A 24,640-nucleotide genomic window follows, 5' to 3' on the forward strand; every position below is an offset into this window, starting at 1 on the left:
GGACACAGAGGTGGTGGCTACACAACCTTGTGAATGTACAAACCACCACGGAATTGTATGTTTTAAAGTGGTTGCTTTGATCGTATGTGAATTTACAGGGTTAAAAAACCCACAGAGCTGGTCTCGGACTTCTCTTAATGAGGTTATTTTATCTCGGCGTCAGCGTGCCCTGAGCTCGCGCCACTCATTCACTCAGGTGTAGCTTGTTAATCTCAACACGGAATGTATTTTTAAAAATATTCACGTTGAGATGAGACAACCTCCGGTGATGTCACTGGTGGGGACGCGTGTGGGGAATGTGGCGGAACTGGCGGAAACAGCTGATTTTTCGTGTCCTTCTCTAGAAGTGGGGCCAGGGTGCGTCCCGGCTGGGGAGGGGAATGCTGGGGGAAAGGGCCCAGGCTGTTCATGTAACGACGAGATGCCCTTGCCAGGGCCGGAAGCTCGAGCACTTGGGTCTTTCCTGGGCTCCACTTGGCTCTGAGGGGAAACTTGATAATTCCATTACTTTCGTGCCACCCCCAGTCTCTGCTCAGGAGCAAAGCACATGTGGTCTTGTGGGCGGCTGCGGCTGCTCTGCCTCTGGCTGGGTCTCAGAAAACGCCCATCCCCCAGGTTCCCCCAGGATTTCGGTCACCGAGGACCACGTGCTAGAGAGGCCAGTGAAGACGAGGAAGGTGGTTTTGCTGCCTCCCGAAGCTGACCTCTCTTAGCCTTCCAGGAAAACGCAGTCTTGGTTCTGGTGTACACATGAGGGTGGCGCACATAACTGCCTGATAGCTTTTCCCCCCGACAGGCAGAACCTGTGGCTGGTAATCAGCCTGTGGGTGCATTTTTCTAATTACTCAAAATCACTCTAAAAGGCACAAACACTAAGGGTTATTCGCAGAAGCTCAACCTCTTTTGCAGAAACTATCACTTTATACATTCATGATTTTGGAATATTCTATTACTGGGGTTGAGAACAACCAAGGAGGTTTCAAAAAGTCACTTTGAAACCAAGAAAGAGCTTCCAGTGCATTCTGCGTGGACAGCTCCGCCCGCTCTCAGCAGAGGGAAGCGATGGGCACGTGCTGGCCACCTCTGGGTCGAATAGTCTGAGGCTCAGTTAGGCCCTGACTGGGGCCAGTTGGAGGAAAGCAAGGGCTTAACCAACTCTCCCCCACTTGCTGAGAGCTGAGATCTCCCCCGGAACGCTGGCCTCTGTGCTCTCCTCACACCACCCCTACTCCCTGAGGGCTCCTGACGCCTGTGGGGTCTCCTCCTGCTCCCCCGGAACGCTGGCCTCCTGTGCTTTCCTCACACCACCATACGTGGGATCTTTGACAATGTTCTCAGGCTCACTTCAAATATTGTCAAGTGCAGAAGACCGGGGGATAGATGCGTACTAACTGTTTAGGTGGTGATGACTTCTCTAGTCCTTTAACTCAACCTGTACACCTCTGAGCAAAAGAAATCGGAATTCTTGCATTTTGTAAAATCCTAAATGAAAAATGTTTCTGAAACATGAGAACAATAATTACTGTAAAAGTTCCAAGTTTCATATTTTAACTCATGGCCAGGTAATATTTTCCCACCCAAACATGAAGGAGGGAGCTTGGGTGGGGAAAAGGGGAAGAGCAGCTTCAAGAAGCAGGGAGAGACAGTGAGAACCTGTGGCTCTCCACACACACGCTTCCTCGCCGGAGGATCGCCAAATGGCGTGTGACTGTGTGTGTGGCCAAAGCCTCACCCAGGATACTCCTCTGAGCAAAAATATGTGGCACTAGCAGGAGTTCCTTCTCCACCTCGCCCGGATGAACATTTCTGAGCTGCTTCAGTTACAGGGCCTGGGAACTATCTGGCGTCTTGCAAATTTCTACAGCAGGTTTTTACCTAAACATAGAAGAAAGGGACGAGCTCTACTGGCAAGATGCTCTTGCAATGGTGAATGGCCGCATATACACAGCCTTCCCAACACGAGGCTCGTCTCACAGACGATCCAGTTACACGCAACCGCAAACACACTCCAAGAACAAAGCGGAATCTTCCACGCATGTCCCATGAACCACTCGCAGATGCCTGTCCAGCAAAAAAATACGGCTTTATTGGATCTATTTCCTAACTACAGCTGACACAGACATCAAACGTTTCCTTTTCGATGACAGTCCCCTGAGAAAGGCTGCATGTGACTCCTAGGATGCCGGGTGCAGGGTACCCAGCTGCAGGCAGGACGTGGCCACACGGACGGGATGGCCTTCAGACTGACGGGATGACCTTCAGACTGACGGGATGGCCTTCAGACTGACGGGATGGCCTTCAGGATATTTCTGTGAGGGAGATACAAGAGACGCGATCGTGCGGAGTGCACGTTACAGGCCGTTCCTCCTGCAGGAGCCCTTTCTCCATCAGTGACGTTCACAGCCGGAGCCTCCACCCGCAGGTGCAGTTCAAGCAGGTTCCATGAGGGGGCATTAATTCCTAAGGCACGAGTTCAGGTCAACCGTGTTTTAATGAATAAACCATGCTTTGGGGTTATATGGAACAATAGATCACTGCGAGTAATCATACGTAATAAGCAGTTAATTGTACAAAGTGCCACAGCAAAGCCTACATGAACCAATCTGTTAACCGTAACTCATCTGAAAACACTACGCGGGGCTGAGCGTTCATTAAAGCGTCGTTTTTGGTATTGGTTTTCTTAGATGAAGCAGAGAGTGGTAAGGCTTCTGTGAAACAATCATCTTATAACTGAACAAATATGTTACACTCATGTTGCGTGTTATTTACAATCCCTTTTTGTGCTGCTGTCTGGTAACCTACAGCTACTGTGAATCACAGCCTTCCTGGCTTTCTGGGGTCCTCCTCAAACCGCATGAGACGAGAAAATGCACGGCCGTCTGAGGCAGCGATGGACGCCAGCAAGAGCAGCGCCTGGAGCCCCAGACGCAGGTTCCAAAACGGATGCTGGTTATTGCTGACAGGGAAGCCCTCCCGGGCAAGGACGCGTCGGCTCTGTTATTTATTATTTATCCATAAATAGATGCTAGATATGTACACACATGCAAATGCAGTCTGTCCTCTAACAGGTTTTTCTGCTTTTGTTCAGTAACCTATTGATGTGCTATTCAACTTACTTGTGCCATGTTCGAAGCCAGATTAAAAACAAAGATGCTAGCATGCGACTATGAACAGGCCTATGGTTTCGACTGCACAGACGAGGGAAGCGTGTTACAGAAGAGCTGAGATGACAGACTGGAAGATTCTAAAACGCACTGGGTGAGGCAGCAAGGTTGTAGGTGACAGCCCAGAAAACGTTCCAAATGTAGGAGACTCGTATCAGGGTCCTCTTGCAGCCTGCCAGTGTTCTCTTCGTTCATACAACGGGTAAAACCTCACAATGAAGTGTGTTTACAGTTTCTGCTCCTAGAAATACTCCTACAGTAGCAAATCCAATGCTCAGTTCTACGATGCCCTGTTGAGTTAAATAAGGCACTTCCAGTATTGAACCCCAGGGCTGCCAGAAGGGCTGGGCTTGGGGTCAGACTGCGTGTGGGCCGTTCCCATGAAAGGCCCCTGCACGGTGGGTCTCCTGTGCTCAGCCCAGCCACCTCCCTTCTGTTGTCGTGAGATGACTTCTCCTCCAGGAGACACAGTGGTCTCCCTTCTTCCGGGCTTTCCTTCTTGTTGGAGAGCCACTTCGTTGCACGTATTAATGTTCAGCTCCTAGCATTCAGCCAACTGGAGGTTCTGAGTGGTACCAGATGTGTGTTCAGTTTACTTATTCAAAAGTCGCTGTCTGCTGAAGTCAGCATACTCCCGCTGAACTGAGTGCTCCAATGTGGCAACTAGGAGTGGGTGCTCGTGCTGGAGAGGTCATTTCGTATTATTTCATTTACTGCAAGAAAAGAAAAATTGAGAAAGTATTAGGGAAACACGCCTCTCCAGCAAATATCTATAAACATCAAAGAAATGCCCCAGCCCTGCTTCTCGTCAGTGACGCTCACGCCTGTGACAAGGCATCCCCCCCAGGAACCTGCATTTCCTCCTCGGTCCCACCCTGGTCCATGAGTGTCGTGAACCAGCGCCTGGCTGCTGGGCAGAGAGCTGGGGTCGCCAGGTTTCTGGTGGCAGAAACCCACCCTCGTCCGTAGCACGGTGCCAGCACGTCTCTGACGGCCAAAGTGCAGGTGCCAGGTGCTGGCCGCGATGCTGCGAAGATGCCATGGACGTCTCTCCACAGACCCAGCGACCCGCGGGTCCACACCAGCACTTCCGTGGGGTCAGCACCAGTGTTGCCTGAGCCTCCCTCTCAGGCTCTTCCTGATTTTTATTTCCCTTTGGACGGCGGTGTCCCTGAGTCCCCCACACACCGGTGATGTTCCCCGTCACCTGTGACTTCTGGCAGATGCAGAGGAAACAAGCGGCACTGTTAAGGCCTTTGTGAGCTGCCACAGTATCCCCGCTCCACCCACCTCCTGCCGTGGCTGCCCTGATGGGCGCTGAGATAGAGAATGTGCCCCCAGCACTGTCACCACGTCCCATCTCCCTCCCAGGTTCTGGCAGGGCGTGCGCTGACGTCACGGAACTGCCTGGGCTTCCCTCTGCCCTGGGCTGGAGCACCCAGAGCCCAGATAAGCCCCATGTGTTTCTGCAAAGGCCCCAGCCTGTCTCAGGGCGGCTTTTCCTGGAGCAATTAGTGGGTGTGCATTTCATCACCCCACTCACTTCCCTAAATTCCCTTTCAACAACCCCCCTGACTATTTTTAAGAATAACAATAACAAAACACAGATGGAGAACCAGGAACTGTGTCATGGAAACTGATAACAGGGACGCACTGGCACTGAGCTCCAGGAGGAATCCTGGCTGCAAACACACACCCGCGGCCGGCTCGCCCAAGGCTCTGTGCGGCCAGAGACCAGGCAAGTGAGGGTGCCCCACAGGCCCGGCCCCACCTGCAGCACCTCCTGACACGGTGCCCAGAGAGGGTCCCGACTCCGTCCTGTGTGGGAGCTCAGCCTCTGTAAAGACACAGGCACACGTGGGCTCCCTGCCAGCCCTGCTCAGAGGCCCCGCTGAACCTGGCCCCTGCCCAAGACGGGACCTGGCACTCAGCTAAAGGACACAGAGCCAGGCTTTCTGCAGAGGGCTCCACCCCCGGTGTGGAAGGCACCAGAAGGAGTCCAGGCTCCCACCCTCCGTGTGACTCTTCACAAACACTAACGAGGACTCCCCAGGAGGGCCCAGGTGCTCCTGGATGGGCATGCGGGACCCGACTTGTCCGGAGTGCGCGGCAGCTCCTACACCACAGGCACTTTCTGTGACACTCGGGCGGCGCCACAGGGCCTCGGCACAACGCGGAGAGGAAGAGGGCTCTGCTCGGTGCGGGGTCGAACGGCCCCACCCAAACGCCCTGGGCTGCTGGTTCCTCAGCGTCCTCGTGCCCACCGTGCTGCTGAGTGCGGCGTCCCCCAGGAGCCCCACGCCCTGCTGTGCTCGGCATCTGTGGCACGAGACAGGGATGCCCCAGAATTTGAGACCAGTTAACTCTCTTCCCATTGCACTGGTTCAGCCTTGCAACAAAAGACGTCTGCAAAGAGGCAGGAGGAGCCACCTGCTCAGGAGGGAGACACGGCGGGGATTCTGGCAGCTCAGAACAGGCCCCACCTGTGGGGGAAGGGAGGCTGCTCGATGCGTGAAGAGGGCTGGGCTCAGGTCCTCATCCAGCCCTGGCCAGCGGAGCTCCAGAAGAAAGGACTCCAGTCAGAACAGTGATTGTGGGGTCGAAAGAGGCCTAAACGATACAAACGGGAAAGACGGGGACACGACAAGGAACTGATGAAGCCATGGGTGGGTCATGGAGAGTAGCAGTGACAGGGACAGGAGGGAGGCCTGAGAGGCAATGACGAAGGGGACAGAAGGGAAGTCTGAGGGGTAGTCATGATGGGACGCGGGAAGGCCTGAGGGGTAATGATGGTGGGAGGTGGGGAGGCCTGAGGGGTAATGATGGTGGGACATGGGGAGGCCTGAGGGGTAATGATGGTGGGACGTGGGGAGGACTGAGGGGTAATGATGGTGGGACGTGGGGAAGCCTGAGGGGTAAGGATGGTGGGACGTGGGGAGGACTGAGGGGTAATGATGGTGGGGAGGCCTGAGGGGTAATGATGGTGGGGAGGCCTGAGGGGTAATGATGGTGGGAGCTGGGGAGGCCTGAGGGGTAATGATGGCGGGGAGGCCTGAGGGGTAATGATGGTGGGAGGTGGGGAAGCCTGAGGGGTAATGATGGTGGGACGTGGGGAGGCCTGAGGGGTAATGATGGAGGCACGTGGGGAGGCCTGAGGGCAATGGTGAGGGGACATGATGGGTGACAGTGACGGTGACAGTGTGGACACGGCATCTCAGGTCTCCATCGTGTTTGTGGGACAGGCCGCCTGCATGGCAGCCGAGAGCCGTCTTGCTCTCCACGGGCACAGGAGGGGCACGTCTGCTGAGGGGTAAAGGGAAGCGGCACGGCAGTGGAGCTTCCCCTTGTGGCCCACGGGCACCTGAGCCTGGTGGGGGCGGGAAAGTTCCTCAGTGTGTCTCCAGCCACCCAGGTTCTCGCGGGGACCACCACAGCCTCCTTTGCTCTCTCGCCTCCGTCTGCGGCTGCGGAGCCCTCGGGAGGGGAGGGGAGGGGAGGAGGGCCGGCCTCATGAGAGCTGTCGGGGCCTAAGGAGCCAGCAGCCTGTACCCCACTCCTGTGGGCTGGCGGTGTGTGTCAGCCGACCCCGTCCCAGCACCGGCCCAAGTGTGTTCCACAAGGTCTCAGACACTGCAGGGACACATGGCTGGGACCGGACACAGCCCAGGCACCCTTCAGTGCCTTCCCGATGCCCCACAGCAGCAGCTGACAGAGAGCGGGAGAGACAACCCCGATGCCACTCAGCAGAGCACGGCACAGCAACCGAACCGCAGAGGAGGCTGCGCTGCCCAACCGTCCACACCGTGGAGAAGAGCCCTGCGTGGAGCTGCACTCACCCCGCAGACACGGCCTGTGCTGCAACCCTGAGGAAAGCCACAGCTTCCCCTTTCACAGGTGGACAACGGGCCCATCCCGGGGGTCGGTCTGAGGCCACGTGGCTCGCTGGCGCTGGGCTGAAAGACAGTACGGACCCCCCACTCCTTCCCGCCATGAGCACTTCTGACCCATGAGGTCAGCCACACCTGCCCGGCTCTGCCCTTGCTATTCCGGGGGCGGCTTCCTTGGGTATGGTTGCCAATGACACCTACGGTTTCCCATACCAGCTCTCTGCTGATAATTTCCATCTTCTTATTCAGCTTTTCCACAGACACACAGGGTTTTTTCCCTTCACGGCGCATTTTGAATTGCAGGTAACATGTGACCCTCACGGCGTGTGGGAGAACCTGAAAGAGGAAACTCACTTTGCTTAACGTCAGATGTCCCCGCAACAGGATGTGGTGAGCTGTTATACCACAGTTTCATTTAATAAGGAGGGTTTTTTCCCCTTCTATTAGTTTTTCTCTAAAATGTTCCTCAGGTGGAAACTATTGTTTTTTCCTAAAACTTGAGTGTGGCGTTTGGAATCCTTGCTGCAGGCCGAGTGCCTCCCTGGAGGCCACATGCACACACCCACACTCGCACCCACCTCTCTACACACATCTGGAATGGAGTGAAGGAGGACATCAGTATATTTTTAAATATAAAAACTACCAAGTCCAAGTCCACGGGCAGGCGTGGCTCTCACTGCCCCACCTATGGATCTTCTCCGTGCCCCTGCTGGGGCCACACAGGCTGTCACTGGCTGTGCGTAAACAAGCCGTAGGCGAGACGCCTTTCTCAGTCAAGTATTCGACCTTCACCTAACCAGTTTCTTCTTTTTGATCATCATTTTGAAAGAAAGTTGACATTTAAACTTCACCCTGTAGTGAGCTACCCAAAGTTCACCCCTAAGTTTCACGCAGGAGTTTCGTTTCTCTGCGCGGAGAACGATGAGGGCCAGAACGGAGCTGGAGGGCCTGAGCGTTGTTTGATATATTTTGCCCCCTCTCTGCCTGGCTTGGAAGCAACATTTTTCTGCATTTCTGAATGCTTGGTTTCTGAAAGCAATTGAGGATCTTACATTTTAAGGAATGAACAAACTACCCTTTTCCCCAGCAGTTACGCAGCCCTGCCTGGCCCTCCGGGCACCTGCCTGGCCCTCCGGGTACCTGCCTGTCTGCTCCTTGCAACAGTCCCAGGAGGGGCAAAGGCAGGCACTGTAGTCACCCATTCTGTCCATGGGACCACGGAAGGCTCAGAGAGTGGGAATGGCCGCCTGGGACCCCAGAGCTGACAGGGCGGGGCTGACCTTCACTGGGGTCTGAGCCCGGCCGGCTCTGCTGGGCCCTGCACAGTTGCCTGCCCCCAGATCCTCTCAGATGGTGGCCTGGGGCCCCACCGGACAAAGCCACAGTGTTAGATGTGCGTTTGTTCTTTCAGTACTTACTAGGAAAGTCGTGGAAAGCTGGAATGGGCCTACTGGCTGGTGCCTGGGGGGGGCGACTCAGACCCCAGGACAGGAGGGTTCCCACCCTGCCCGGCCAGCTCCTGGCCCCAGATGCCCATCCTCTCTCCTCCATATCTGCTCCCCTGTCCCTTCCCTCTCTGGTCCTTCCTGTTTCACCTGCAGGGTGCTCAGAGCCCGAAACTTGGTGTATCTGAGGTGAGGGAAGGCTGGGGGCGGGGGGTGTTTACTACCACTTTCCTTTCCTGCGGTGTGCGCCTTTTAACACAAACAAAACACACACACACACACACCAGCAGACGCCCCCCCGCCCACAAAACACACACATCGGCAGACGCCCCCCACCACAGACATCTGTAGACGCACCCCCCCCCACACAAAACAAGCACATCACCAGACGTCCCACACACAAAACACAGACATAGACATCAGTGGATGTACCCCCCACAAAAATCAGCAGACAGCCCCCCACATACACAAATCAGCAGATGTCCCCCTACACACACAACACACACACATCAGTGGACGTACACCCCCCCACAGACACACACATCAGCAGACGCCCCCCCTTACACACACACACAGACATAGACACCAGTGGACGCTCTCCCACACACACACACAGTCTTCTGCTACTTGGCTATACTTATTTTTCAGTCATTTCTCTGGTACTAGCTTAAATGTGCCTTAAGCATTTTTTATGTGGGGTTGGGGGAGGCAGGTGGCCAGTGGAGCAGGACGTCACGCTGCCGCTTGCCTTCCACTATGCTGAGAGAGCCACCGGGACACGTCAGCATCTCCCCTGCTCTGAAATCAGCACTGAGATGCACCGAGTCACTTCGGAGGCATACGCAGAGGCAGCAACACCACGCGAGGCCTGCTGACTCTCCAGCTCCGACATTTCGTCCGGACCTCCCGGCAGCGCGGTGCGGGATTCCCTCTCGTGAGGGGCCCGGAGGAGCATCGAGAAGGCTCTCGCCTGATGGGTTCCCGCAAGTTCCTCACTGCAGACCCTCACTCTACCAGTTTTGATTCCATTTGAAATCTGACTTCCAAGGGGCAGCCCTGCCGACTGTCAAAACGCCCCCCTTTCCTGGTGTGTGCCCTCCATCCTCGCTTCCTGGGGGCAGCCGGTTTCTTGCTGTCTGGACAACAGAGCTCTGCCAACACCATTTATCTCGTCTGTCCAGGACTTTATCACCAACTGTCCTACTTCCGGCTCCTTTGCGATAGCGTATGCGTCTGTGTTTGGCTGTGACTAACAGGGCCTCTGAATAAAGTGAAAATAATCCCACTTTAAGCTGCAAGAGGAAAGACTCACAGATGGAAAGTCCTTCACAGACAGAGACCCAGGATCCTGAAATGCAGCACGTCCCTTACATGTTCTGAGAGTAAAACTTCAAATATACAAGCCCTGGGAGGAAAAGCAATTCCTAAAACATGGCAGAAACAACGTAAAAAAAAAAATCTTGCTGTTTTTTGTCTTAAAAACTGACCTAAGACTGGGCGTGGTGGCTCACACCTGTAATCCCAGCACTTTGGGAGGCCAAGGCGGGAGGATCACTTGAGGGCCAAAAGTTCAAGACCAGCCTGGGCAATGTAGTGAGACCCCCATCTCTACAAACAAATGTAAAAATGAGCCAGACATGGTGGTGTGCACCTGTGGTCCCAGCTACTTGGGAGGCTGAGGTGGGAGGATGGCTTGAGCCTAGGAGGTCGAGGCTGCAGTGAGCTGAGATTGTACCACTGCACTCCAGCCTGGGTGACAGAGCAAGACCATCTCAGGAAAAGGAAAAAAAAAAAAAAAAAAAAAAAGCCTGATCTCCTGTTTTCCAGGAGAGCCCGAGCCTTGTAAGGGTTTTTCAGATGGTAATGACACAACTTGGAAGTCAGCAATTCCTAAGGATTTTCTGACTCTTCTCAGACTAAAATTCCCCCACTTTCCTGCTGCCTTGTTCAAACCACTGCTCAGAGATCTGTGAGCAACCACCAGCCGCTGGAGGCTCTGAGGTCTGAGGCGAGGTCTTAGCACCTGAACACTCTGGTAGAACAAGGTTTAGCCAAAGGGGGCCTGGAAGGGCCCATCCTTGCCTTCTGCCCAGTCCTGCAGGGCTCAGGGCACGTCCTGGGGGCGAATCTGTGGGAAGAGGTTTGACTGAGACCCCTTTCTGCTCTGTGGATGAGTGGACTCTTCGGCATCTCACATGGAGAAACAACTTCCTCCTGGATTGGAGCCCAAGTCAGGGATAAGGTGTCTCCTGCCTGCACTGTGAGCACCAGCTGCCTTGTTACAGACTCACCGGCCATCTGCTGAGGGACACTGGGTGCCAGGGGTCCTAACACCCCACAGAGCACCCGGCACAGCTCCTTGGAGCTGGCTGCTACCCTTAGTCTTGTTTTGAAGACAGGACTGGGTGGTCAGGTCAGCCCATCCTCACACCACGGTGAGCAGCAGGGGCAGGAGCAGCCTTGCTGTGGGCCACACCCCGGGCAGTGAGCAGTGGCTCCTTGGGGAATCTGAGATTTTTCCAGGTCCGTTTTCTATATGGCTGAATGATGTGGCAAAATGTTTGTCAAGGACACCCTCTTGGGTGCTTGGATCTGCTTCTTTCATGAGTGAGACGGGAGTGCCAGGCACTTACTGGTGAACCCTCAGTTACTGCCCATCAGAACAGAAGCAGGCAGTGCAACACAGGCTGGGCCCAGGGGCTCCATCGCCCTTTACACTGCCACGCTCAGCTTCCAGACGTCCTACTGTGCGTGTGTGCCCCTCCTTCACGTTTCTGGGGTTCATGCGAACATTAGTGTTGTCCTTCCCTTTCTGACTCAAAGAATTGACTGTGCCTGTCATTGGATGAAGTGGCTGCCATGACTGTCGACCGGGAAAGTGATGGGAAAAGCTTTTTGGACACAGCTGAGCTGCCTCTATCTGGTCACCCGCACGCCGGGCCCATGCAGTCTGCTCTGTCCCTGTCCCTGGCAGAGCCCATCTGGGAGCGGTGGTGACCATGCCACCCGGAGACCCACTGAGCACCAGGGTGCTGCACAGACAATGATGCCCTCAGGCTGTGGGCAATGAAGAACCAGGAGAGGCAGCACTAGAATTGTTTTTAGGAACTGGATTTGGGTTTAAAGAATAAGCAATGTGGTTTGGCCATGCTAACCCAAATACACTGTTTAATCCTTGCATTTAAAAAGTTTAAGTAGCACAGATGAAGGCCATAACTTGCATAAAAGATTTTTATGTCAAGTTTTAAAAAGCGTATTTGTTCATACAGGTACCAACTAACTTAACTGCATAAAACACATTTAAAAGCATCTTCCCTCTTTTTCAATGGTTATGTCAGTTCCAATCAAGAAACCAATTGTGCTACGAATATTAAAGTCTAACAGTATTTATCTGTGACCACTCAGCAAACTGGACAGTTTGGCAAGGACACAGGCCTCAGAATTCTCAGACATCAGAACGTCCTGCAGGACTGCTCCTCCTTTAGAGCTGTCATTTTCCTTTACACTAAAGCAATACAGGAAACAAAAAAGGTTGTCACGATGCCACCCACGCCCTCCGCGGGCATGTTCCCATCGCCTCTTCCTGTGGCAGTGTCCCCGTCCGCCTCACTTTCCGTCCAGCAGGCTCCTTCTAAGGCCCACCGTCCCACTGGACACGGCGTAATTAAACGCGCAGCAGGAACGCAATTGTCCCCAGCTCATTCCACTTTCCTCCGAGGGACAGAAAAGTGCATATTCTTCATAGAGGACAAGTCATCAAAAATAACTTTTTAAAAAGAGCAAAACAAAACAGGAAAGACATTCTCCTCCATTCCTATAACTAAGAGATAATTATAAAAAGTATTTGCTAACCTTCCCAGAAAATACACCTTTAGCTAAAGTTAGTCTTGTAACCTAAGAGGGTAATAATTTGGGTAGGACACAGATAGAAACAGAAATATCTCAGGCCAAATCCTATTCTTAAATAACTACCTTCTAAGATGTCTCCCAATGACGTCTGCTGTACTCAGCTCTGACAATATCTAATAATTCTTGGAGTAAGAATGCCATTTGATGGTGGTTGAAAACCTTAATGAACATATGGATTTTCAAGGCTATGACGTTCATTATAAGGGGCATGATAGATGTATTTGCCAACTCTTTTATGGTTTCAATGAATTGCTGAATACACAGCTTTCAATTTTTCCATCTGACATACACATTTAGACTTATATGGCTCTTGTTTAAGGTATTACAGTAGATATGAGCTAAGTACATAAAAATATGGTTAAAGCCACAAATTAGAGATCAGAAAATAGGAAGCGAAGAAGAAAACGCTTTTGTTCCACTGTACGTATATTGTGTCTGATGCAAAGAGCCGGCTTCGGTGTGTGCACCAAGGAAACTCAAGAGGCTGCCTCTCATGTGGGTTTTTTTAATTTTTTTGAGAAGAAGTAAACTCTTAGAAAGTCTACCATAAATGTTTCCTCCTTCACAAGCAAGTCTCTGGATTTTCCATAACCTCCTATGTGTAGCCTCCACCATGGCCTCCTTGGTCCACCCTAAACTGCCTGACGCTGCCAGGCGCCTGGCGCTTGGCTGAGAAACGGGGCAAGAACAAGGGCGATTCTGCCACCCCACAGCCGAGGAACCACCACATTCTCAAAAGGCAGGGTCGCAGCGTCTCTAGCATCCTTCTTTACGATTCTGCATTTTTCAAAGATGCTTTGTAAAGCAGTGGAAAATAACAGCTTCTCAAGTTTCATTAAAAAGTAAGTTCTCAAGTCCGGGACCTGTTTCAGCCTTCACTTATTTTTATCTTTTTCATCGCAACAAGCCACTGCCACAGGGCCTGCTATTTTTGGAAGGTGAGGACGGGACAACAGAGGGATGGTGTGACAAGTCACGGTTTTCATAAAACAGGACCCTCATCTGGACGCAGCTGGCACTGGGGAGCGGGACCGCCACTCAGGACGTCAGCCATTAAGACAGAATAATTTTCCTACCTTAACTGCTTGCTTCCTTATTTAGCCTGAATGTTGCACAGAATGCAAACGCCGTGTGGAAACTCCGGGGTTCAGGTACAGGACCACGTGCCCGGGAGATTCCGACAGGCTGTCCTTCCGCCCTCCCCCCCCCCACCATGCTGTGACGGCACGCGGGCGTCTGTTTCCACGGATCTGGTCCACCGTCTTATCTGTGCTAAACTGCCATTCCAGTCACTCACTGCGATCATTAAACCACCACCCGCAGTCCCAGGGTTTCTTTGTTCTAGGAAATACATGTCCCCGAATTATGAAAATTCCCAAACAGAATTAACAGAATTGAAAAAATAAAAGTGTTAAAGCTCCTTTCAATGAAGATGAAACGAAGGGACCCCAAGGAGAGTGACCGGGTTGGGTCTGGTTAGGTTCTGCTTCCTCCTGTCCCTCCGCTACAGAAACATACAATTCTTCCTCCTGCCTGTTCCAGGGGGAGACGGGCACTTGGTGTGAACCGGCACTGACCATGCAGCCTCCTTCTCTGTAGGGTGGCGGAGAGGGTCAAGATAAAATGTCACCATGTGAAGTGTGTAGCAGCAGGAGGGCAAAAGCTCCATTGGCAACTCAGAAGCCAACACGCCCCTGATCCCCGGCCAGGCTGCAGGGGTGTGAGCCTTGCCCCACCTGAGCCCCCATCCACCACCACCACCCACCTACCACCACCACAGGTATCCTGTTGGCCAGGGACTCCCAAAGGAGGCAGCTGGAGACCACCACTCCTGTGGGATGGTAAACTTGCCTTCCTTCATTTTTTCTTTTCTTTTTTTTTTTTTTTTGAGACAGAGTCTTGCTGTGTCACCCAGGCTGGAGTGCAGTGGCGTGATCTCGGCTCACTGCAATCTCCCAGGTTCAAGTGATTCTCCTGCCTCAGCCTCCTGAGTAGCTGGGATGACAGGAACCTGCCACCACACCCAGCTAATTTTTGTATTTTAGTAGAGATGGGGTTTCACCATGTTGGCCACGCTGGTCTCAAACTCCTGACCTCGTGATCCACCCGCCTCGGCCTCCCAAAGTGCTGGGATTACAGGCGTGAGCCACTGTGCCTGGCTTGCCTTCTTATTTATTTTTAGAATCAGGGTCTTGCTCTGTCACCCAGGCTGGAGTGCAGTGGAATGATCTCAGCTCACTGCAGCCTCGACCTCCCAGGTTCAAGCAATCCTCCCTCCTCAGCCTCTCAAGGTAGTTAGGACCACAGGCGCATGCCACCACGCCTGGCTAGTTTTTAAATTTTATAGAGACAGGGTCTTGCTATGTTGCCCCAGCTGGTCTCCAACTCCTGGGCTCAAGTGATCCTCTGGCCTCAGCCTCCCAAAGTGCTAGGATTATAGGCATGAGCCACTGTGCCCAGCCCCAACCTGCCTTCCTAAAATGTGTCTTTCAACTAAATCTTCCTCCTACCAGAGAATTAGCCATTTTGTTAGGTGTGAAAGTTGCACTGTGGCCATGTAAGAAAATGGCCATTTAAAAAAGATGCATGCATCGGAGGCAGGGCGGGGAGTAAGGTTTGGGTTTTTTTTTTATTCTGTCACTGGCTGGAGGTGCAGCTGTTCGATCATAGCTCACTGGATCCGTGATCTCCCAGGTTCATACAGTCCTCCCTCCTCTGCCTCCTGAGCAGCTTCTGAGCGCCAACACACCAGGCTAATTTTTGCATTTTTTATAGAGATGGGATTTCACCATGTTGCCCAAGCTGGTCTGGAACTCCTGGGCTCATGTGATCCTCCCACGTCAGTCTCTCAAGCAGCTGGGACCACAGGTGTGTACAAGTGTGAGCCACTACACCGGACTAATTTCTAAAATTTTTGTAGACATGGGGTCTTCTATGTTGCCCAGGGTGGCCTCCAACTCCTGGCTCACCACTCCTCCCGCCTTGGCCTCCCAAAGTGCTTGGATCACAGGTGTGAGCCACTGTGCTGGCCGGGGGTTTGACTTTTAAACATCTCAGCAATGACAACTAGATGGGAATGCCAATCCCTGCAGCCACACCTGGAGTAGCTCACAGCTGAACCTGGACAGCGCCTGGAGGAAACTGCCCCTCCGCTCACTAAGCCCCATGCACATCCACGTTCACCGTGGAGACCAGCACGGCTTTCACAGAAGGAGCCTGAAGCGCAGTGAGCAGCCGGCTCAGGTGGGGACATGTCCCCGAGAAGGGACAGAGGCTCAGCACACAGTGAGACGAAGGACCCGTGGGCTCTACAGTGGCCCGTCGTGGACCTGGACACGCACATGGCGCAGCCAGCGTACCCTCAGGCTTCACCACACCACGCACCTCCCCTCATGGCGAGTGTCCACAGACCACCGTGGGTGTCATCTGGAGCTCTGCAGCACACAGGCCACACACCCCCAGCACACACCCCCAGCGGATGCAGCCCCAGTAACGTCTGGGGAGCCCTGGGTCAGAGGGAGGAGACCAGAAGCCCCAGGGGAAATGGCCCCCATGCCTCAGGGACACTCGCCTTGAACAGTACTTCTCTAGCGCTGCCCATGAAAGACGATGTCCACGCCCCCGCCAGCGGGATAGCACGTGCCCCTCACCACCACAATGTTTTCGAATCATCATTTGAATCTTTAAGAGGTGCTTCTATACCAGTTTTTAAAGTGACATTTTCTTTGAGGTTTGGGAATAGCCCGGAGTCCTCAGAAGCCCTGGCGGATGATGCGGGTATCTGGGAAGGTGGGTGGGAGGCAGGTGGAAGAGCAGAAAAGGGAGCAGGTCATCTCCCTGCAGACCCTACAGGTAGGGGCCGGGAACGGCATCTCTGCAGCGGTCTCAGTGCCCTGAACCCCGAGTCTGCCCCCTGGCATCCTCTGCTCTACGCCGAGGGGAGCTGACACAGCCTAGCGGTGGTTCTGGGTATCGAGAGAGGAATTAAAATACTGGCAGTGCTCCTTTTTATTGTAAGGGTTATGGAAGTGATACCATTTTTAAAGTGCTCTTTAAAAACATGGCAGATACAACACCCTGTGTCTCACGCAAAATTCCTGCCAGGCCCTCTCCCATCTTACAGGCACATGAGCCAGGTGGGTACGGAAGGCGATTTGGTGTGGGTGGGGTGTGGACCCATGGTCAGGACGCCCCTGCAGGCAGCACCCCACGTTCACACAGGAAGGCTCTTTCAGTGGACTCAGTGGCCATCAGGGTGCCTCCCCACAGCACAGGGAGAAGGTGCCCTCAGGACCTCCCTGACATACAGAGAGGCTGAGAGCTCGAGTGGGATGAGATGTGGCTCCTGTGTGCAGTTCTCATTGTTCAAATGGCAGCCACAGCCCAGAGCCCAGCAGAGGACACAGATGGTGCATCCAGGTGGACAGACCGCAGCTCAGCAAACAGGAGGCACACGGGGCCCACCGACTGCAGGCATCTCCTCCTGCCACACCTGTGAGTCCACAGCCGCACAACGGCCAAGGCTCTGACCTCGTGGAGCCACGGACGCTGCTCTGGGGCTCCAATTCCTAGCCAGGGTCACTTCTCCTCCTCGGGAGGCTGTCTAGAAAAATTCACAGCAAAGCAAAAGCTCGGGGTGTGTGGGTGTGGCGGAGTGGCTGTTGTTCTCATAAAATCCCCAAGCCTTAGTCTAAATTCCACGTGGTGGGAGAAGTCCCAGTGTCATGTGGCGCCCGGATTTTGCTGCAGTCAGACCCTTGTCCGTTTCTTTACCTCCCAGGGCAGTGCCTGTAGCGCAATTTCAACGAAGTCTAAACACCCGCCAGTGTCCTGGGGCCAGGCTGCTGTCTCCTCAAGCCATCCTCCCTGAGGCCTGCTCCTCCCGGGCCTCCCTCTCAGCCATGCCAGGGGTCGCTTGGCCGGAGACGAGGCACCATTGCCAGACAGGCTCCCGTGCCTGCCTGCTCCTACCAGCATCCTGGGATGGCTGCGGACATCTCCGCTGCGTCCTATCCACTGGGCTCCTGAGCCAGCACATAGTGTCCTGCTCTCCCCAGGTCCGTGCTGTCCTCTGCCCCGGGTGGCCTCTGCTCCTGGCCTCCCTCAGAAGCCCCGAATCCTGCCAACTCCCTAGGCGGGTCCCGGACCCGCAGCAAATCCATCTGCATCTCCCAGCTCCACTGCACCTCCTGAGCTTCTAAAGCTCTCCTTGGGTCACCTCAGTGCCTCACCGGCCGGCCCCCCACTGACAGCCTCAAACGGGGAGCCTCAAACACAGGCAGCTCCCCGTGCTGCAGCCAGGCGAGCACCTCCGGGAGGCAAATCTAGGCCCTGCCCGCCTCAGGAGCTCAGGGCTCAGATGTGTCCCGGCAGGAGGCACGGTACCTCTTGAGCTGGCCCTCTACCCCTCCATGGCCCAGGCTATGTACATCTGGGCATGGCGAGGCTTCTCCCCAGGGCCGCCCCGGGCGCTCTGTACATCGTGGGCACAGCGAGGCTTCTCCCCAGGGCCTCCACTGTGCCATGGCCCTGGTGCCCTCACAGCCATTACCTGTGCTGCCCTCCCTTGGCTTAACAGAAACCACCACGTAGTCACCGCTGTCTGCGTTAGCAGCCCTGACCCCCGGCAGAACCTGCTGTTAGCTCTGCAAAGAACAGAAAAGGCACGGAGGTGCGGAGACAACGCACGATGACCCACTGTGCGGCGAGGTGCTGGCCAAACTCCCAATAGGGGAAACGAGGAGGAGGAGGAGGGAGGCAGAGTCGGGCCCTGTAATCTTTAGGACATATTGACCCTGGAGTGAAAAAACACACTCCAAGATTGAATTTCTGTATTGATTATCCAATTATTAATCTTGTGGAGGCTACTCCAGCACTGTGTCTAATGAGCTATTCATCAGAGCGAGCGGGTGCCACGGAGCGGCGCGGCAGGAAGGACATTAGGTGCCTGTAATTGCCGTTGGTGAGCTCTCGTTAGCTCTAAATCAAATCAGCGGGGCTGGCCCAGAGCACCCTGACCGACGCCGCGGGCCCACGCCAGGCCTCGCCAGCGACCACTCCCAGCCTGGCCGGAAACAGGGCACTTCCACGCGGCGGCAAGACGCGCAGGAGCCTCCGCGGAGGAAGCCAGGGTCTGTGCCCAGGGCCACATGGGGCAGGGGCGCCTCTGCAGGAAGGGCCTGGGTGCCCCCACACCCTGTCTTCCAGAAGAAATTCTATCAACCAACTGCTCCCAAACCCAGCAGACTTAGAAACCGAGCCTGGCAACTGGGAGGGCATCTCGTCCTCAGAGTTTCCAATCTCATGACACTGCGTTTCCCACATGAACAGAAAACACCAGCTGAAATGAGAGACTCAGGTCCATGCCTGTTCCGCCGAAAAGTTCTTCAGAGACGGCCTCTAAGCCCCTCAAATGCAAGCGCAAGAGCCCTTCGCCATTCCTGTGGCAACCGTGCAGGTGCCGACACGTAGGGCCGCATTCATTTCACCTGGAATTGTGATTGAAACGTGAATTACTGTTCTTCCTCTCCCTACTCTGATTTTCTGAGGGCTCAGGGATCTGATTCCCGTATGTGGTTTTTTAGCCCTAAAGTAATTCCTAAACACTCATTCATTCTATGTCATCTTTTGAAAGTGGAATCCGTCCCATTCCTGAGTTTCCAGGCGGGGGCACGACCCAGTGAGCCTCACTACGGCTACGGTTCCCATCAGGTGACCCTGAAGTGATGGCCGGGGAACCTGCTCGCTGTCCTGTCGGCTGAATTTCTTCCTTAGGGGGGCCATGAGTTATCTGGAAAACTAAGCACTAATTTCTTCTGTTTTCCTAAATTTGGTTTTTGAAGAAGCCTTGAAATATGTCTTCAGAAAACAGACTGACCTGGAGACACAAACTATTTAGAGATGCCTGTTCACAATAAACAAGGACTGAAGATCAGTGAGGCTGCACCATGAGTGGTTAACTTTAAACGGAAGCAGCCTGTGAGCTCCATGTGGTACCTGGCGCCGAGGACACCTTCCAATAAGTCTTGGCCCATTTCCGAAACACTGAGATGAGGTCACCCCAGACAAAGTGTGAGGGGTGCCCCAGGAGGCGCAGAAGCGGGGATCGGAGCTCAGAGCTCCTCGGCTTCGCATTCCCTCCCTGGTCTGTGAGCTGACAGGTGTCAGAGCCTCCTGCTCAGGTGTCGGGTGCTCAGCTCAGACTGTGCTGGCACCTTCCAGAACCTTCTGCAACTTTAGCAGGTCCAGATCTAATGGAGAGCACGGACATAATCAAAGTGGTCAAAACTGCTTAAAAAGAAAGCCAGGGATCTTTGAGATCCTCCTGAGAGCAGGGGTGCCCTGCCAGGGAGGGGAGCGTTGCACGTTGAGGACCACGGCACGGCACTGCGGGAGCCCTGAGGAAACATCACCAGGCCGGCATCTGCGTGCTCTCCACTCCTCCCACGCCCTCTGCATGGCCAACCCCCTGTCCGCCCACTGTCCACACCCCAGGCCCAGCTCCTCCTACGGTGAAGGGGGACCTGGGGGAGCAGCTGGGTCCTGGCTCAGCTGGCAGCCCAGGGGGGTGGTGGTGAGTTCCGGCTGGTGGAGAGCTGGCGTCCAGCAGGTACAGTGGACATCTGTATATGTGGGTGCCAAAGCTCCGCCTTGAAGGCAGCAAGAGACAGGTGCAGAAAAGGGGAACAGGAAGTGGATGGCGGGGAAAGGACACGGGCCATGCCACTGCACAGGGGCTGGCGCGTCCCGCTCCCCGGAGCCCACACACCTCTGTGGAGGCTCATCACACTGCTCAGCAATGGCATTTCCTTCCACGCGGGTCTCTGCAATGCTCTAATCTCCGCTTTCTCCATACAAGACACCGCAGGAAGCACAGACACCTGGCCTGGCAGTGGAGACTGACAACCTGTCCACTCAAGCAGAGAAAAGGAGCTGAAAAGAACCAGACATCACAGTGAACACAGCGACAAAAGAGAAGGCAGGGATGAGAGAGAAAGGGAGGCAGGGACGGGGGGACGAAGAGAGAGACCGAGGGGCAGAGACAGACAGAGGGAGACGGAGAGAGAGAGAGATGGACGGAGAGACAGACAGAGGGAGACGGAGAGAGAGAGAGATGGACGGAGAGACAGACAGAGGGAGACGGAGAGAGAGAGAGATGGACGGAGAGACAGACAGAGGGAGACGGAGAGAGAGAGAGATGGACGGAGAGACAGACAGAGGGAGACGGAGAGAGAGAGAGATGGACGGAGAGACAGACAGAGGGACAGAGAAACAGCGACTGAGGAAGGGAGGGAGACGGAGAGAGGGACAGAGATTCAGAGATGGAGGGAGACAAAGAGGCAGACAGACTGAGAAATAGACCAGGAGACAGAGACAGAGAGAGGGACAGAGATACAGAGAAAGACTGAGAGAGGGGAGGGAGTTCAGGCCCTCCATGCGTTTATGAGCCTTTGAGCACACTTTTGAGGGGCAGTCAGACTCGTGCTTTCAACTTTTCTTTTAATCCAGCATAAACACCTAATTAACAAGCTCTGACCAACATTTCTGAGCTCTTTTCTTAAATTAAAACACATAAAAAACACCTGCCCATCCGCCCCCACCAACCCTCAAGTGCAGGCCACTGCCCTGTGGCTGCCGGTCAGGCTGAGTGAACTGCCAGGTGACAAGGCTTCCTCCTGCCCGGCACCCTCTGTCCATCCGTCCTTCCCTCCAGCCAGGTGACCAGGCTTCCTCCCGCCGGGCGCCCTCCGTCTGTCCCTCCCTCCCTCCCTCCACCCCTCCCTCCCTCCACCCCTCCCTCCACCTTTTTTCTCCAGCCTCTGCCAAGAGGAAATAAGTCAGCTGCGCTGGGAGTCTGGGAATCCCAGAAAACAATCTGAAATCCACACAAATAATTGAAGTTCACTTTTACTGAGCTGTTCGGTTCCATTCTGATTTTTATTACAATGTCAACAAGAGTTTAATTTGTTTTAAAGTTTGGGTTCTTAAATCTGAGTGATATACGGCAGTTTACAGCCCGCTGGCAGCAGCTACTGTGGAAAAAAGGGAAAGTACATGACAGGGCTCCTCCACCTGACTCGGCGACTGCGACTGCGGGGAGCCCGGCCAGAGCCACGGCCCCCAGCGTCCCGCGGGACGGTGGCCACGTGACGGACGCATTTCCCTCCACGGCCAGCTCCTCCGAAAGCTCCCAAAACCTAACTTCTCACACACAGACACTGCAGATTCGAATGTGGTCACTAACGTTCACTGTTTCGGAGGGCGAGGGAGAAGGTTCTTATTTACTGACTTGCAGCACATCCCGGGTGTGGGCGCAGAACCCCATGTCCTTTCCGGGGCTCGGGGGGACGCGTGCCAGGAACTCACACGTGTCCCCTGCCCAGGGCTCGTCTGTGAGCCTGCTGAGATGCTGCCGGGGTGGACATCTGGGCCTGTCGGTGCCAGCTGAACAGACACTGGGCTGAACTGCAAACCCATCCACTTGGGGGAAAGGCCTTCAAGGCGCTGCCCCGGAAGCAGGGGCTCCCTTGCCAGAGGCTGCGGCAGCCAGCGCTGCACAGGGTTGACCCCGTGTCTGTAGGGAGCCAAGGGGACCCTCCCGGCCACGCCTGCCTGATTTATGCGGCGGCTCGCACGGCTCCGTCGGCCCGGCACAGCCCTCCAACCTGCAGCCCAGGCGGCTGTGCCTTCTCCCTCTCTGCCACCAGCTCTGAGTGCAGTCTCGGGAACTGAGCTGCTGCCAAGGGCTGGGAGCCGTGCGGTTTCCAGGACCTACTTCCTGCCATATCTAAAATAACAGCAGCTGGGAGGGCCTGATAGGGCCTGTCTGGGGCGAAGACTTCACCTCTGGGGTGGGAAGCGGGCCAGGGGCTGATAACCCCCTCCCCGCAGCGCCTGGCGACAGCGTCCTGCTCCACCAGCTCCATTTGGGAACAAAGAGAGCCCAGCCACAGCTCCGGGGTGATAACTAGGGGAGGGCTGGCCTAGCCGCTCGGGCCATTGTCCCAGTATCAGGCTTTGATTAGGGGTCTGGGGCCTGGTGGGCGGATCTTTGGAAGCGGACACACTTTCTTTGTCCCATACTGTGTGTGAGTGTCCACACTGCAATCTGGAAGGAAGGAAGAACCCTGTTTCAAAATTAAAACTGAAAAGGATCAAAAGATTCTCAAAATTCCACACCCAGGCCTCCAGGAATACAACACAGAACCACCCAGAAGCCAGGCAGGAAGTGGCTGAGAAGTTCATGCTCCCGTCTGTGTTTCTAAAGAGATGCCTTAATTAAGCAACACAGTAAGTAAATGGGAAGCACACATATTTTTATTCCCTATGAGGAATTCTGTCATGAACACTGTCATTTGAAAATAGAGCTAGACTCCTCCGAACACTCCCTATAGGATGTGGTCCAGGGACCGTGTGTGGACGTGATGGCTTCAAGCCCGGTTCCCCGGCACCGAGCATCTTCAGAGGCCGACGAACCACATTATGAAACTGCACTCAGCTCTCAAGCCCTGTGAAGGGAGACTCCAGGGCCTGCATGGAGGGCAGACAGACCCACACCCCTGGGGAGGGCACATCAGAGCAGGTGCCCGGCCGGCACAGAGGGCCCCTGGGAGAGGCCTGGTCATCGGAGGTGGGACAATGTGAGGGACGAGGCACACGGTTCCAGCGTCTTTGCTGGGGAAGCTCAGGAGCATCTGTCCACAGAGGGAGGGACTGATACACAGCTGTCCACGGCCGCTGCTCGGCCGAGGCCACTGCCGCACACCACGCTGTGGCTGAGGAGGCGACTGAAACCAGCCACAGGCTCGGACCCCACAGCGAACCAGTCTTTATAAGGAGCTCTTTTTCTTGCATTAACAAAACGCTTAAAACTCACTTGAAGAACAGCTAAAAGCACATGGCGTTCTGAGGGTCTCCCAGCCCCTCCCTAAACACACAGCATTCTACGGAGGTACATTTCGCACAGGGAATGCACCCTTGACAAGGGCACAAAATTCAGTGATTTCTGGTAAAGGTGCCCAGTCGTGCCACCATCACCACAGGTGCCAGAACTCTCCCATCACCCAAGGCTCTCGCCCACACCTCCTCCCACGCAGCCGTCTCCTGCCTCCAGAGCTGCGCCTTTTGTGGACGTCTCACATACAGGCATGCCTGGCTTCATTGTGCTTCAGACACTGCTTTTTACAAACGGGAGGTCTCTGGCAACCCTGCACCAGGCACGTCTCCGGGCACCATGTCTCCAACAGCAGGTGCCCACTTTGTGTCTCTGTGTCACGTTTTAATAATTCTCATGAAGTTCCAAGCTTTCTCACTGCTCTCATATAGCTGTGGAGATCTGTGATCTTTGGGGGTCACTGTTGTCATTGTTTTGGGGTGCCACAAACTGTGCCCATCTAAGATGAAGTGAACGGATAAGAGCTGGGTGTGTCCTGACTGCTCCACTGATCAGCCATTCTCCATCTCTGTCTCTGGGCTCAGGCCTCCCTATTCCCTGAGACACAACTATACTGACATTAGGCCAATTAAGAACCCTACCACAGCCTCCAAGTGTTCAAGTAGAAGTTCAAGGGCAAGGAAGGGTCACACGTCTCTCACTTCAAAACTAGGAATGATTAAATTTGGTGAGGAACACCCGTCGAAAGCTGAGACAGGCTGACAGCTCAGCCTCCCGCGCCAGTCCAACTGTGAATGCAAAGGAAAACTGTAGACAGACAGAAATGAAAACCGCTGCCCCAGTGAGCACACCGATGATAGGAGGGCAGAACAGCCGTATTGCTGATATGGAGAAAGTCTGAGTGATCTGGACAGAAGACCGAACCAGCCACAACATTCCCTTAAGCCGAAGCCTAATCCAGACCAAGACCCTCACTCTCTCTGCCCTACGAAGGCTGAGAGATGAGGAAGCTGCAGAATAAAAAGTTTGAAGCCAGCAGAGGCTGGTTCATGAGGTTGAAGGCAATAAGCCGTCTCCGTACCATAAAAGTGAAGGCAAGGCCGGGCGCGGTGGCTCAAGCCTGTAATCCCAGCACTTTGGGAGGCCGAGACGGGCGGATCACGATGTCAGGAGAGCAAGACCATCCTGGCTAACACAGTGAAACCCCGTCTCTACTAAAAAATACAAAAAACTAGCCAGGTGAGGTGGCGGGCACCTGTAGTCCCAGCTACTCGGGAGACTGAGGCAGGAGAATGGTGTAAACCCGGGAGGCGGAGCTTGCAGTGAGCTGAGATCCGGCCA

General features: G+C 54.5%; 1 protein-coding gene across 8 annotated transcripts in view; it reads right to left on the reverse strand.

Moving 5' to 3' along the window:
• Positions 1-2,991: 2,991 nt before the first annotated feature.
• The window catches only part of NFATC1 (nuclear factor of activated T cells 1), a 127,003-nt gene continuing 105,354 nt past the window's right edge, over positions 2,992-24,640 (reverse strand). For 4 of the 8 annotated variants that reach the window (XM_033178476.1, XM_033178473.1, XM_033178480.1 and 1 more), the window contains 2 exons: positions 4,122-4,380; positions 2,992-3,877 (listed from right to left, as the gene is read on the reverse strand). In XM_033178476.1, coding sequence (XP_033034367.1) covers positions 4,310-4,380 — 71 coding nt within the window. In that variant the 3' untranslated portion in view covers positions 2,992-3,877; positions 4,122-4,309. The remainder of the gene's footprint in view (positions 3,878-4,121; positions 4,381-24,640) is intronic. The other 4 variants (XM_033178474.1, XM_033178478.1, XM_033178477.1 and 1 more) reach the window with 1 other exon arrangement.

This window comes from Trachypithecus francoisi, unplaced genomic scaffold (genome assembly GCF_009764315.1).
Source record: "Trachypithecus francoisi isolate TF-2019V2 unplaced genomic scaffold, Tfra_2.0 Lachesis_group19, whole genome shotgun sequence".
In the NCBI taxonomy this organism is placed as follows: domain Eukaryota; kingdom Metazoa; phylum Chordata; class Mammalia; order Primates; family Cercopithecidae; genus Trachypithecus; species Trachypithecus francoisi.